The 16,410-nt window shown below is 39.7% G+C and overlaps 2 protein-coding genes across 2 annotated transcripts; one reads left to right on the forward strand and one right to left on the reverse strand.

The window, feature by feature from the left end:
* Window positions 1–4,799: 4,799 nt before the first annotated feature.
* LOC127540857 (olfactory receptor 9Q1-like) lies at window positions 4,800–5,735 on the forward strand. The gene has a single exon (XM_051965765.1). It carries the CDS (start codon window positions 4,800–4,802, stop codon window positions 5,733–5,735), a length of 936 nt encoding a protein of 311 aa, XP_051821725.1.
* Window positions 5,736–14,438: 8,703 nt separating this feature from the next.
* Window positions 14,439–15,398, reverse strand: LOC127540573 (olfactory receptor 1052-like). Its single transcript, XM_051965343.1, has one exon. It carries the CDS (start codon window positions 15,396–15,398, stop codon window positions 14,439–14,441), a length of 960 nt encoding a protein of 319 aa, XP_051821303.1.
* Window positions 15,399–16,410: the final 1,012 nt, after the last annotated feature.

A 16,410-nucleotide genomic window follows, 5' to 3' on the forward strand; every position in this document is an offset into this window, starting at 1 on the left:
GCTTTTCTTGGCAAAAATACTAGAATATCTTCAGCACATTTTATAGATAAGGAAACTGAGACAAACAGGGTGAAATGACATGTCTATGATGACACAGCTATGCCCTGTGAACTTACTTGGGGGGACTAAACAGTTCTCCAGAATGTCGATTAAATTTAGCCGTTGAGAATTGTAGTCATAGTTCACAGTAGCAAGATTTTAGATCAAGACAATTGGTGATCATCCTGGATGTAGTGGGATGGGGAAGACCTTGGCTTTTTTAAGGTAAAGTATTTCTCAGGTCTCAGTTTGTCTGAGGCAGAGTCCATTCAGTTATTAAAGGCTAGGTAAGAATTGAGCCAAAAGATGGTCTAGTGTGCCTTTCTAAAAGAATCTGGCAGAGGAAGGCCCTCAGAGTTTCTGGTCAGAACAGAAACAATTGCTATTTACACTCCCTCATAGCCATCAACCCTCTACCTCCTCAAATTAGCAATTGAGGTTTGGGTTGGGACCTATACTTGGCTGATCAGAGTGATTTGGGTTCAAAGGCATAGTCAAGTAGCTCCATTTTAATCACACTGGGTTTTAACTAAGCCTGTGTTTTTTTTTTTTTAAACCATAAATGAAAAACTATATGAGGCAAAAGAATTGATTGTCCCAGTTTTTTAAAATGACAAAATAAATAAGCAGGGAAGAAAAAAATATGACCCCCCAAACCTTAAGGTACCTTGCAAAGTGTAAGTGATCAAAATTTATGTTCATTTGTACAGAACTCAATTGTAAGGGTATGAATTCCTCCTGAGGACAGAGGGAGAAGAGGAGGAGGAAAAGGGGAAGAAAGACTAGAAGCAGGAGGAAGACAATAATCATGATGATTTCATTGCTAATCTAGTTCACATTTATGCAGTGCTTTACAATTTATAAAGTGCCTTGCCAGCATTAATTAATTGATCTTCGCAATAACATTATGCTATAGGTGCAGGGGTATGTGAATTATAAATCCATGTAGATCTACATCCTAGTCTCAAGGTCTGAGTTCAAATCCTATTTCTGCCACTTACTACCTATGTGATGATGGGCAAGTTACATCTTATTTCTGGGACTCAGTTTCCTCATCTATAAAATAAGAGACTTGTATTATGTGACATTTCTGGTCTTTTCCAGCTTTAATAGATTGCCTGGCAAACGGTCATGTTTGATTCTTTGTGACCCCATTTTGTGCTTTTCTTGGCAAAAATATTGGAATATCTTCAGCTCATTCTTTAGATAAGGAAACTGAGACAAACAGGATGAAATGACATGTCTATGATCACACAGTTAGTTAAGTGTCAGAGACTTGCTTTGAACACAGGAATGGAAGTCTTCTTGATTCCACGCCCAGCACTCTGTCCACTGCATCCCCCAGCAAGTGCTTAATAAAGGTTTGTAGACTTGACTATGAAAATAGCTACAATTCTCCATCCTCCGGAGATGTCACCTCTGAAATCTCCTGATTTTAATGAGTACTAATTACATGACCTTAGCGCAATGGAGTTAATTCCCTACAGAAGCAGATACACGTGCTGAAAAGCTACATATGGTGTTTGGCTTCTGGCATGAACTTGGTAAGCAAATAAATGGTATTAATAACTATGAGACATAGCGTGGTAGATAGCATTCTGGATTTGGAGTCACGAGGAGCCGAGCTTGAGTTCTTGCTTCAGATGTGTGATTCTAGGAAAGTCACTTGATCTCTCTGCTCCACAATTTTCTCACCTGTGATATGAAAAAAATTAGACCAGGGGTCCTCAAACTACGGCCCGAGGGCCAGATGCAGCAGCTGAGGATGTTTATCCCCCTCATCCGGGGCTATGAAGTTTCTTTATTTAAAGACCCACAAAACAAAGTTTTTGTTTTTACTATAGTCCGGCCCTCCAACAGTCTGAGGGACAGTGAACTGGCCCCCTATTTAAAAAGTTTGAGGACCCCTGAATTAGACCCAATGAATTTTTTGTTCCCTTCCAGCTCTCAATCTATAAACCTATGATCTACCAAGTGACTGCAAGTCTGTTATTCTTCTAAACTCTGGATGTCTCTCAGACATTGTGAACCTAGGAATTCTAGACAACTTACAGTTTGAGTATTTGCTGGGGTGCTTAAGGGACAAAAGAACAGAATATAGTAGTTCCCATGTGATGTTTGACCCACACTTCCCATAGGACTGATCATCACCTGCAAGTACTGTTCAAATAAGAGGCTCAGATTGTTTGCAGGATGAGAGAATGAAATATAAGATCTTGTGTAAATTGAAATTCTTGAAGGTTGATGCTCCTCCAAGTCTTAATTATCTGGCCTAGTGCGAACTTTGGACCAACCAATACTTCCTTAGCAGATGGGACATGGAACAGCACCACCAACACATGTCCCCGTATCCCTTTCATTTCTGTCTTGACTTTTATTCCCTGCTATCATTACATTACATCATTGTTCCATCAACCCTCAGTATATCTCTCTTTTTCTTGAATAAGATGGGGGAAGGGAGAAGAAACTAGGTAAATTGTAGAATGAAAAGGCATTATTTTTGATATTTGGAGCTAAGAGATCTGAGATTAAATAAAGACTTTATTATTTACTGCCTCGTTGATCTTGGGCAAATCACTTACTACCATAGTAGCTTTATCAGTAAAATAGAGACATAGAACGAGATCAAATAAAAAACTAGTTCAATTAAAACATTTATCAAGTGACTACTTGTGCAAGGTTCTCAGTGATTTGAGGGGGTTGATGAAATAGATATCAATCAGTCAATCTACCAATAAGCATTTATTAAGCACTTACTAAGTACGACACAGTCTGCTAGATACTGAGGACATAAAGAGTATATGCAGTATAGACTGGGTTTTCAAGGAACTTCCCAGTGTTATTGGAATAAATAGCATGAACATCTTTAAGTTGATATATATATATATAATATAACTTAATTTCAGAGGTGGAGGGCAACACTTGGCAAAGATCAGGAAAGGCCTTATGTAAGAGGCAACATTTGAGCTGAACTATGAGGGAAACAAAGGAAAATGAAGATGTTCAGGCAGCAGGGACAGCCAGCATAAAGGCATGGAACTGAGAGAGGAAATGTTGATACGAAGGACAATGAGTTGGCCATTTTGACTGGGCTGAAGAGAGTTTTGAGAGAATTATTATATAATAAGTTTATAAAGAGAGGTTAGAACCCAATTATGAAGGTTTTAGATTCTGAACAGAATTTATATTTGATCCTGGAGATGATAGGGAGACACTGGAGCTTCTTGAGCAGGAAAATGACATAGTTTTTTTTTTAGTACTTTTTGTACTTTAGCAGTTGTATAGAGAATGGAATAGAGAAGGGAGAGCCTGAAAGTCTAGTGATTTATTGGGAGGCTATTGCAATAGTCCCGACAAGAAATGATACAGGCCTGCGCTAAGGTGGTGGCTGTATGAGTAGCTAAAGGGGAAGGTTTGGAAGGCAGAACTGATAAAACATGGCCACTGATTGGATGTTCAATTGGAAGGGGTTAGAAGAAGAGTACAAACTCAAGGATGACTCAGAAATTGCAAACTATATGTTTGGAAGAATGGTAGTACTTCACCAAAACAAGGAAATTAAGGAAAGGGTTGAGATTGCATTTTTTTGCATTTGTTCAGTCATTTTCAGTCATGTCTGACTCTTCATGGCCCCATTTGGGGCTTTTTTGGGGCAAAGATAATGAAATCATTTGTCATTTCCTTCTCCAGTTCATTTTACAGGTGAGGAAACTGAGGTAAACAGGATCCTGGGTCATACAGCTAGGATATATATGTGAGGTCAGAATTGAACTAAGCAAGATAAGTCTTCCTGACTCTAGACCCAGCACTCTGTTCATGCCCTGGAGTTCCCAGGCATGGGGTGAGGGGGGAGATAATGAGTTACATATTGCATATGTTGAGTTTGAGATGCCTCCACAGGGCATTTAGGTGGAGATTCTAGTAGTTTTTGATATGGGTTTGGAACTCAGATGATCAATAAGGATTCTTCTGCTTTCAAATCCTAGGATTTTGATCCAATGAAATGTCTTCCTAAGGAACTGGGATAATCCAGAAAAGTGGGAAACCAGGAAGGGTTGGTGGTAGCACACCCCCAGTGTGTGGTCTAGATTATAAACTCCTTCAAAATTGGTACTTTGCTCTTTCTTTGCATCCTTAGTGCTTAGCACAGTGACTTGGCACGTAGTATTTGCTTAATAAATACTTGCTGAATTAAGGCAATACTCAGTCTTCAGCATAGAGTAATGACAAGAATATTGGCTTTGCATTTGGAAGACCAGTACTCAAATCGACCTCTAGGTGGTATTAGATTTGAAGTCAGGAAGACCTGAGTTCAAATCCAGACTCAGCTATTTCCTAACTTTATGACGTTGGAAAAACCATTTAACTTCCATTTGCCTCTGTTTCCTCACTTGAAAAATGGGGATAATAATAGTTCCAGAATTATTGTGAGGATAAAATGAGATAATGTTCATAAAGGACTACATAAATATTAGTTATTATTATTATCATTTCTATATAATTTAACCTTTCTGAATCTCAGTTTCTCTATAAAATAAAGGAGTTGGATTAGTTTTACAACAGCTCAACAAACTTAAGAGCTTCCTTTGAACAAGGTTCTGAATCCATGGCCATACCAAGTTCCTGTACAGTAGAACTCCTCACTTTGAACCCCTGTGACCCCAGCCTTCTCTTTGCCACTAACCCATCATAGCACCTAATGGTTTTAGTATGATCCTGACCTGAATTTCCTCTTTTCCCCAGGTACTGTTATTAGCCTCATGGCTATTGGAAATGGCACCATTGTAAAGGAGTTCATCCTGCTTGGTTTCACCAACCATCCTGAGCTAGAGTCTCTTCTGCTCTTAGTGTTTCTGGCTTTCTACCTCATGATGCTGTTGGGTAACCTGGGCATGATCACCCTGATCTGGACTAATCCTGGACTCCACACGCCCATGTACTTCCTGCTCAGACAATTGGCTTTCCTGGATGTCTGTTTCTCCACCACGGTGTTACCTCAGCTCTTAGTGACCTTAGTCTCTGGCAGAGTGGTGGTATCTTATGGGCAATGTGCTACCCAATTCTTCATGTTCACTTTCTTTGGCTCCACTGATTGCTACCTCTTGGCTCTCATGGCATACGACCGCTACGTGGCTGTGTGTCAGCCTCTGCTCTATGTCACCATCATGACCCCCAAGAGAAGGTTGAAGTTGGTGACCGGGGCCTACATTGGGGGCTTGGCTAATGCTATTTTAAGAACCAGCTGTACATTTTCACTCTCCTTCTGTGGTGACAATCAGATTGACTTTATTTTCTGTGACCTCCCACCCCTGCTAGAGCTCTCCTGTGGGGACACTTTCCTCCAAGAACTCTTGATTCTGCTATTTGCTTGTTTTGTGATCCTGGTCAGTCTGGTCATGATCTTGATCTCCTATTTGTTCATCATCAGAGCCATCCTACAGATCCAGTCTGCTGGTGGGAGGGCCAAGACCTTTTCCACTTGTGCCTCCCACATGACTGCTGTTGGGCTCTTCTTTGGGACTCTTGCGTTCATGTACGTACGCAACAGGTCGGGAAAATCCCTAGAAGAGGACAAGGTTGTATCTGTGTTTTACACTGTAGTGATTCCCATGTTAAACCCTCTCATCTATAGCCTGAGGAACAAGGAGGTGAAAGAGGCCCTGAAGAAAACTTTTAGTAGGCTTAAGTTATCTTAAGCTTTCCATGGTTGTGCCAAATGAAATCCATCTCCTCTGAGGCATTATCATTTTGGGCAATTATCATCCCCAGGGCCAACAACAGTCCTGAATATCTGTGAGGAGTTAAACTCTGTGCTATGTAAATAGAGTTATAGGAGAGCTTCCCAAAGGCACTTCAAATAACTCAGCCAGAAAAGGTCACAGATCAAAGGGCAGACTGAAGAAAGGTTACCATTTGTTGGAGCCAAGATTAGGAAAGCTGGCTGGAGGATCCGGTGCAAGATGGTAGGAACAGGAGAGGGTTATTTTGTTGATAGTTGTTGAGTGATGAAACCAGAGAAACTGACACGAGAGTGAACAGAGCCTAGGAACCAATGCTCATGTTCTGTTGAGATTTTGGCACAAAAAAGTAGAAAAAATTATTGGTGACTCAGTCACTCATTTGTAACACCAATGAGAATGGCCCTACAGGGCAATGGTGGCCACCCAGTACTCAGTCCTTTTTATTCCCCTCTCCATTCTGGAAAGGAACAAAGCTGAGTCCTTCCCAGACTTCACCTATCCTCTACCTGGACAGAGTAGGGGTGGTTTAAGGTGTGATTTTTCCTTGTTTCTCTTTACTTTTGTCCCTCTAACCCTCCCTTCCCCCTTTCTAGATATTTAATTAGTTTCTTCTTGTTTAAAAAACAAGGCCCATGTTGTCTTTTTCTGCTTTCTTGTGAATAGAAAATTATTAATGTTATCATAACAGCACAGAGTCCCCAGTTAGGAAAATTTCTAGCAACTGGATACAACTTTAACTCTGCCCTAATTTTATATATTTCCAGATAACCTTCTCCATTCTCTTTTGAATGTAATGAGCTAGGGGCAGCTAGATGGCACAATGGATAGACCACCAGCCCTGAAGTCAGAAAGACCTGAGTTCAAATCCGGTTTCAGACAATTAATACTTCCTAGCTGTGTGACTCTAGGCAAATCACTTAACCATAAAAGCCTCAGGAAAAAAATGTAATGAGCTAACTAATAAAAAACAAAGTAATAAGTAATAATGTAAATAAGTACTAAAGTAGCTAGTAACTTGTGAGGTTTAATAACCGTTCTTGGGTTATATATATGTGTGTGTATACACACATGTAATGCAAAATCAAGACTTAGACATACAATTCAAGTCTTAAGGACTGACCTTGGGTTTTTTATGTGTGTATATGTATATGTAATGCAAAATCAGGATACACGAAATGATGAGGTAAATGAAAGAAGAAGATATAACCTTCCCCGTTTTTGGACAGATATGTGGAAGGGGAGGTTGGGAAAAGAATAGACTCATTCATTTGACACTTCCCTTAGACCTTGAAGAGATAATTGTATGCAGCAGCTCAGCCTGACTTTTTAGTTCCAAAAAGTCTGTAGGAACCTGATAAACCATTTGGATCTCTCTCTCTCCTCTGGGACTTCAGTTACCTTTTCTCTTTAATCAATGTTCCTATGTTGCTAATACTCTTCAATTTGGCTCTTTGAGTCCTGATTGTGAGAGAACACTATATCTTCCCCTGCTCCTGTTTCCAGGGGCCTGTAGTCCCCATTGCTTTTTCTTATAGACCATGCAGCTTTTCTAAAACTCATACCTGTTCCTCAAGTAACTTCTGGATCATTTGCTATAGTTTGAAATGTTTTCTCATAACTGAGAAAGAATGCTTATTCTTCTGAACCACAAATCCCAGAATACCAATCATTCTCCACAAGCATCTATTAAGTGTTTGCCATTTAGAAGGCAACTGGGTAAGGTGCTGGGGATATAGACCAAAGTGCAGATTTCTTGCCCTCAGGAGTTTGCAGTCTACTTTGGAGACATACTGCTTATACAGAAAGGTAAGGTACAAAATATATAAATTTGAAATACAAAACGATTTTGCAGATGGAGTGGAGAGAACTCTACAAGCCTGGAGGTGGTGATGGGGAAATCAGCAAGAGTCTTATGTAGGAGGTGACAGCTGGGCTAAGGCTTAAATTCCAAGAGGCAAAGATAAAGAGGGAGAATGATCCATGCTTGGAAATAGGTAGTAATAGATAGTTTCAGGTGGCTTAGAATAGATTACTCCCAGGAGTAAATGGCCCCAGTGAGTGAAATATTTAACTTCAAGCCAATAACGTTTTCCCAGACTTTTGGCTCACTTTGTATAATGCCCATATTTCAGGTGTTTTCTTGTTGGATTTGAACTGATTGGGCCATTCTAAAATGTAGCAATAAAAATATACCAAGGTTATCTTGGGTGAAGAAGCTGTGTATTTCTGGTTTTAAAACTTTTTTTTCTTTCAATATGGGATTTATAGTTGAATGAGAGTGTAAAGGATGCTCCTTATATCCAGAGTTTTATATCGTTTTGGGAGTTACATTTTTGCGAGGTGGCTGTAAAAGTGAAACTGGTTCAATAAGTAACTTGAGCAGATTTTGGATTAAAGTTCTTTATGACAACCATGCTAGCACCCAGGCTACCTTAGAATCAGCCGGAGTCAGGATAAGCAAAAGTCCTTGGTCTTTATTCTTGGTCTTTAGGGGTAGAAGTGAACAGGATGGAAGCAGGATCTCTGCTACTGCCTTCTTCCTTGTCTACCGCAAAAGTGACGTCGTACTCCACCCCCTACTCCCGCCTACAATCCTCTGTATACACCAATCATCGAGCCAGCACAGGATAGTGGGAAGGGCCATTTTCCAAGCATATGCCCATAGAGTATTGTCCAAACGGTAGTTAGCCTCAAGTGCTCGGCTGTCCTGACCTCAGTGCATTGACTCAAGACTTTCAGCCCTCTACAACTCTTGATTCAGTCTAATTCAATAAACATCAAGTGCCAGGCATTGTGCTAAGCTGGGCATAAAATTAATAAGAAGATAGTCCTTGTTCTCAGGGAGCTTACAGAAGAGACAAAATATAAAACAAAGTAGAGAAGAGGGGGAGGACACACCAGGTATCCATGGGGTGTCTTGTTCCTTGCCGTAGAAAACAGATACAGCAGCTGATAAAAATGTAGAGGCAACTGACAGTACAATTTTTTGCCCTTAATAAGAGAAGTCACTGAGAGGAGTTTGGTGCTTCATCTTCCAGCTCTCCAAGCAGAGGTGAAAAGAGATTAAAAGAGATGGAAAGCAGGATAACTGTATTATATGTGATGAACTTCACCAGAGAGGGGCATCTTCTTCTTGGTAATGAAATCAGTCTTCTTGGGATCACTTGAAAGAACTGGTGATATTGAACCATGAGAACAGAATATGGGAGCATTACCATGATTGTCATCTATAAGTAATTGAAAGGCATTCCTATGGAAGTCTTTTCCTGACAGAACTCCCAGGAAACATGATTAGTAGGAGAGGTTAAAAGTTGTAAAAAGGTAGAATTCATTTCAGTGAAAGGAAGATCTGACCAAGACTTTAAGCCATTTGAAGTGGGCTCATTTCAGGATTCTGAAGTTCCCTGACCATGGAGCTCTTTCAAGTAGACACTAAATAACCTGTCAGCAAAGTTATCTGGCCAGTCCTCTTTAGATATGTGTTATAAGGGATGATCTCTGAATTAACTTCCAACTCTGATATTCTGAGAAATAAGACAGATCATTAAAACCTTCTACAGTATAATGGGAAATGCTTGATGAGCACACTTAGCCAGTTATCTGCAGATGGACAATAGAGATCAGGAAAGAAGAAGGAAGTTGGAGATAATTTCTCTGTGGAACAGTTGCTTCTCTGACTACAAGAATAATAATTAAAATATAGCACTTTAAAATTGGCAAAAAGTTTTAAAACATCTTTATAGCATGGTGAGCAGAAAGCTGGATTTGGAGTCAGGAAGTCTTGGGCATCTGGGTGGCACAATGGATAGAATATTGTGCTTAAAGTCAGGAGGACTCATCTTCCTGAGTTCAAATCTGGCCTCAGACATTTCCTATGTGTGATCCTGGGCAAGTCACTTAACCATATTTGCCTCAGTTCCTTCTCTGTAAAAGAAGTTGGACGAGGAAATGGCAAACTATTCCAGTATCTTTGCCAAGAAAACCTCAAATGGGATCATGAAGAGTCAGACATGACTGGACAATAACGGCAGTCTTGGATTTACAATCCACTTCTAATCTGAGGTGCCAACCTTATTGACCTTCGGTTTCCTTCAGCTCTAGATCTATGACCCTTTGATCTCAGTTCTTCCTTATAAGAATCTTGGAAGGTAGGTATTATTGTTAATCATATTTTATAGATGAGGAAACTGAGGTTTCTAAGATTCAGAGAAACTGTGATTTGTCCAGGTTCAGATGTTTTTGGAAAAATTTAAACCTAGTTATTCCTAACTCCAGAGACCTTCATGGTGGTTAGGGTTAGGGGAGAAATGATCGACAGTGGAAGAATTATGAAAACAAGATCTTTGAGTATAATGTGGTTTTCTCTTTATATTTATTTATATTTACATAATTATTATAATATATGTTGGTGATAGAACATACAGCCATATACAATTTATAACACATACAAGTATGTAAAATATAAATAAAAGTATAAATTCTATTTTATATATGTATGTATTTACATAGACTCATACACATATTTACCATAATCTTGATGAGGAAGAAAGAAGTCAAAGGAGTGGTTAGAAACAACTTAAATTTGTTTTGATAATTTACCAACATGCAATTAAAGATTTGTCATGCTAGAGAAAGGAAGCTTCCTATAAGATAAATGGATGTCAAACTATTTGTAAATCAGTCATCAAGGTATTGAGAAGTCTTGAAGTTCTTTTGACACAATCAAGGGGATTACATTGAATTTCAAGATTGTTTTCTACTTAACCTTGGAAGAAAAACCTAGATTGAATTAAGCCTTGGTCAAAAATTGTTCATTTTGTTACTTAATTGTCTCTAAGCCTTTGTACTTTTATATTTTGTCACCTTTTCAACTGTAAGTAGTTTTTAATGTGCATCCATCAAAAAATGCTTCCAATTTCACCACTAAACCTTAACTGAAGAGTAAAATCTGCTTTTTTGTGTTCTCAGAGTATATTATGCCAATGGAAAGCCAGGACACCTTTGCACCTTGAGGTAATAGTCTAAGAACAACTCCATTTTTTATTTTCTTATTTTTCACTATTTTGATTGGACTCCTTCATGGCCCCAGAAAACCTTATCATCCCATGATACTGGATGAACTCTGACAGTGACATCATATCAGTATACTCAGTACTGATCCATTGAATAGAGGAATGAAGACAGAGTAAAGAACTCATTCCAATCCTCCATTTAAAGAAACCTCAAAGGTTAGCCATGTCTTCATTTCCCATAAGTTTGGACCGGATTATATTATGTGGTAGAGGCAACTAGTGCTATAATGGATAGAGTGAACTCTAGTCCTGGAATCAGAAAAAGCTGAGTTCAAATCCAGTGTATCCCTGGACAAATCACTTTGTCTGCCTCAATTTCTACAACTATAAAATGAAGAGAAATAATATTATCTATCTCCTAGGCTTATTGTGAGGATCAAATGTGATAAGTTATTAAAAGTGCTTAGTACAGTGCCTAGAACATAGTAGGTCTTGTATAAATGCTACTAATTTCCCTTGTCTTAATGTCTTATTTGGGGAGCAACAGCATCTACCTTTTCACACACAGGGCTCAAGGAGGTAGCTCCAGAGTCTTGGGTTAGAGAATAGTCCTTTAATTTAGGAACTAAATAGGTCCCTCAGGTATATCCTTTGGAAAAGATGTAAAAAAAAAATCCTTCACATTTCCAATCTACTAAAATCTCACTCTAGGTCTGGGAGTTGGCCTGTGGTCAGGGGTTTCCAATCAGACCTATTGTGGCCTTTTCAGGACAGATAAGCTGCTGAGAAATAGCAAGCCTTCAAATTAGAGTACTAGAAGAGATGCTTCCAAGAGGACTGAAGTAAACCCTGACCTTAAAAAGCAAAAGATCTGATGTAAAGATGAATGCAGTCATGGTTTCCCAGCAGTAAGCTTGAATATGACTCATTTCAGGACTTTGCAGTTTATTGTCAGGGAATTCCGCACCAAAGAATTGCTTGGGACCTATGATATGTCTCATTTGTCATCTCTGACAGGAATATGCATTTTGCTTTTCTCAGTAAATTGGGATGGTCCTGATTTAAGAGATAGATGAGAAGTCACTGAGGTCAGACAAGCCAGAGTTAGGAACTGAAAAGATTAAGGGGAAGAACCCAGGGAGAAGAGTGGACAGAACCTGGCAGGTTCATTTAGGAAGAGAAAAGAAAGACAGGACCTTCATCTCTCCATGGGCCTTTCATGTCTTTCTGAGTAAGGATCCTGCAAGAAGAAAGGGATAGTTTGGTTTGCTTTCAGAGCTCACTTCCTGCCTATTTCCAGCTTTGGATAGGAATGTAAGATGGGAGGACTCTAGGAGGAAGAGGAGATGAGCACAGAAATCTACCATCTGAATACAAGCCTTCCATCTCTTGCTTGATCTCTAATCTCTGCAGGAAACCAAAAAAGGTATCTTTCACTTAATGATTAACAAACTCCCTCTCTGGACATTCCCTACATATTGTAATGATTCTGAATCCCAGTAAATAAACATGTAAACTTTACATCTGCAACTACGCAATTCATTATTCTCATTTCCTCTTAACTTATCCACCTGAAAGTGTCAACCAAATGATATTCAACCTTTCCACTGTGCCCTCTGGGATGCTTATTCAATAGGTAACAAATTTTTCCCATGAAAACTTTTAGTTTCCTGCTCCTTTCATCTTCTGGTTCTAATTTAGACTTAGTTTCCCCTAATATTGCCCTTCTTGGCCATCCTTTCCAGCACTGGTTGCACTTTAACTCATCCCCCTTGGCTCTCTTGTTGAGAGGGGAAAATTAGAATTCTTTTTGTTCCCCAGGAACTTCCAGGTTTTTCCCTACCACCACTCCTCAGAAATCTCTCCTATTTTGAGTTCTATTCAATCCATATCTTCTACCCAATCTACATCTTAGTAGATAGTCTCAAGGACACTCTCTTCCTCAATAAGTTAATCTTTCTTTGATGGAAGCTGAAAACTTTAAAGTGAGGATTGGGGCTTGGAACACTCGAATGGCCTCTTTCAACTTTTGTGACTCAGGAAAGTGTCTTTGACCTGGTCATGTAGATCATCTCTCTGATGGGTCAGTGAGCTGTCACCCTGGGGTGTCTAGGTCAGTCTCCTGTTGGGTCACTGTCAGCTGAAGCTCACCTCTAACTTGAATACCAAGTCACTTTTCCTGCAGACCTGTGGAATGGATGAGTCAGAATAACTCCTCACCGTGGCTGTAAAACACCCTTAAAGGGTGTTCAAGCTATAATTCAGCAGGTATATTAATGAATCATTTATTAAGCACCTATTACGTGCCAGACACTTGGTACATGGAAGTGTACATGGAAACTTTCTTTTGCTGCTTAGTCCATCTACAAGGAAAAACATTTATTGTATTTCATTTTAAAGTTGTATTGATACCATTTGTTATTATGATAGATGGTGTAATGAATAGGAAGCCATAACTTGGAATCAGGAAGATCTGAGTTAAAATTTGATCTCAGATACTTTCTAGTTGTGTGACTCTGGACACGTCATTTAATTCTGCTTGCCTCAGTTTTGGCATTTGTAAAATGAGCTCAAGAAGAAAATAAGAAACCACTCCAGGATTTTTGCCAAGAAAAGCCCAAAGGAGGCACAAAGAGTCTCCTATATGACTGAAATGATTCAACAACAACAACAACAAAAAAGTAAACCAGACAAACAAATCAATTGACACAGAGAATCATAGATATTCAAAGTAATTCAAACAAAGCAGGCCAAAAAAAAAATGACAGGAAACAGAAATGTAGACACTGAAGACTTGATTCACCATCCAAATTCTGCTTCTTCCTCCCATTGTTACTTCATTCTGTGCCTCAATTTACATATCTTACATAGTTATGAACTACAAAGGTTAGCCAATATAACTTCAGTGCTTCCTTCCAATTTCAAATCTATGTTATCACCTCATTTCCTAGTAAGGGTGAGAGAAGTCCTTAATCTCTAGTTTTTGCTACTACCCACAAGTGATGCTTTGTGAGTTGGAATGGCTTCTATTCATTCAACAAAAATTTATTGTGTTTATATAATATGTACTAACCATTATACTAAGTTCAAGGACAAAGATGCTTACTATTTTTGTATTATGGATTCCTTTGGCAGTCATTCTGGTGAACCCTTTCTTAGAAAAATATTTTTAAATAATGTCAAATATATAGGATGGTAAAGGAAACCAATTATATTGAAGTAGACAAAATGATCTTTTTTTATTCTGGGTACATATGGGTCTAGAGGGTTGAAAGGTGAAAAGTGGGGCATTTGTCAGCCTGACCTCCATCAGTAGAGTTCACTGTTTGCAGTGCTTCTGAGCAGATAGCGTTTCCATCCTACATCCTTTTCCATCTGTACCCTCTTCTGCCATTCATTCCATTAGGTGGGATTTTGTCATCTGGTCTAGGAGATATTGAAAGGAGACAAGTAGGGCATTTGTCCAGTCTGTCTTCAGCTGGCATCTCTTTACAAATCTTCCTGAGAGTTTCTATTCAACATCCTTCCCCATTTGTACTCTATTCTATCATCCACCCCATTAGTTGTGTTTGAAGACTGGGGTGAACCAGTGATGGACCTTGGAGGGTACCACACTTCCACTATTCCTTCCACAGCCCAACAAGCCTTAGCGGGGGAAGACATTGGCCTGGAGCCTCCTGCGAAAGGCATTCTTTACCTCCTTATTGCGGAGGCTGTAAATGAAAGGGTTAAGCATAGGGATGATGATGGTGTAGAAGACTGAGACTATCTGACCACTTCTGCCACTTTCATTCCCATGGGGCTGGACATATGTGAAAACCACAGTGCCATAGAAAATGGCAATGGCCAGGAAATGGGAGGCACATGTAGAAAGTGCCTTTTCCCTTCCAGTTGCTGAGCGCATGCGACCAATGGTCACCAGGATCAGGCTGTAGGAAATGAGAATGACTGAGGCAGGCAGAAAAGTATCCAAGGCAGAGAAAATATAGAGGATGGTCCCTGCTGTGGCAGTGTCAGCGCACGCCAGGCGGAGTAATGGTGGGATGTCACAGAAGTAATGGGTGATTTCATTGGGTCCACAAAAAGGCAAGACAAAAACGTTTCCTGTCTGGATGATGGAATTAACCCCACCGAACCCGTAGGAGGCAGCCACCAGCTGCAGGCAGATGGCTTTGGTCATGACAGAAGAATAATGGAGGGGCTGGCAGATAGCCATGAAGCGGTCATAGGCCATGGCAGCCAAAAGGAAGCTCTCAGTCGTCACGTGGATCACAAAGAAGGTCAGCTGGATCACACAACCGGCAAATGAGATGGATTTGTCAGCGGCTAAAAAGTTGACCAAGAGTTTGGGTGTGACCACAGACGAGTAGCAAATGTCAAGGAAGGAGAGGATGCTGAGGAAGAAGTACATGGGACTATGAAGACGGGAGTCGATGTAGATCAGGGTCATCATGCCCATGTTGCCCAACACAGTCATGGCATAGATAAGCAGGAAGATGAAGAAAAACAGCATCTGCAGGTTTGCGTACTCAGAGAAGCCCAACAAGATAAACTGAGTTACTGGTGTAAAGTTGCCACTGGCAAGAGCTATTTCTCCAGGAGTCATCTGCAGAATGATAATTGACAGCCATTGAATTAGTTAATCATTACAACACAGCCACCATTGTGCCTGAGAGGCAATATGATAGTAAAGCACCAGCCTGGAATCAGGAGAAGTAGCTGTATGCTAGTTGTGTGATCTTTAAGCCTCATCTTCCTCATATTAAAATTGGAAATCATGAAGCCTGTGGTACCAGTCCCACAGAATTGTTTGGAGATTAAAATGAATTGATAAATGTCAAGTGATTGATAGACCTTAAAAAGGATTCTCTAAACATCCATAATGATAATGATGATGATAATAATGAGGGCAGCATAGTGAATTGGAAATCAGCTTTAGATGACCTAGATTTGACCAAACATAATTATTTGGTTGCTGGGCAAATCACCTCTTGATGTATCAGGATTTTCTCTGACAATAAGTAACAGAGTAGGTTCTGACCTACACAGCACAGATACAAATCCACCCACAAATAGAGGGAGCTCTCTTTAAGATCTGGGGCCCCTCCACTCCTTTATTTTTCTTATTGTTAACCACATGACTCAGTAGAATCATTAATAGTGAACAAAAAATGGCCATATGGCCAGCATTAGCTTGGGCTCCACACCATAAAGCCTTCCTCTTTCTTCTCCTTTCTCAGATTGATAATCATGCAAATGAATGAATGAGGCACTGCAAAAACCTGTATTAAACACACATGGGTAGGCACTGTGATAGACATTGTAAATAGAAATACAAAAAAGGATGTGAATCCTGATCTGTTCTGGGGCCACATAGTGGCTAAGTGAGTTTGTGATCACTCATTCACTCAATAATTAAGACAACTCATCCCAGAATGGTCATTCCAAAGAAGAATAAATTATCTGCCTCATGAATTGGGACCATGATTTCTGGAGATCAGGTTAAGAATTCTATTCCAGATATGGAGTAGTGGGGAGATGACATTAAACAGAGCTCGTTGTGCTAAGAATATAGTATAGGAGCTTGGCCAAGTTGCTTCTTCATCTATGAAATAGGG

This window comes from Antechinus flavipes, chromosome 6, assembly GCF_016432865.1.
Source record: "Antechinus flavipes isolate AdamAnt ecotype Samford, QLD, Australia chromosome 6, AdamAnt_v2, whole genome shotgun sequence".
In the NCBI taxonomy this organism is placed as follows: Eukaryota; Metazoa; Chordata; class Mammalia; order Dasyuromorphia; family Dasyuridae; genus Antechinus; species Antechinus flavipes.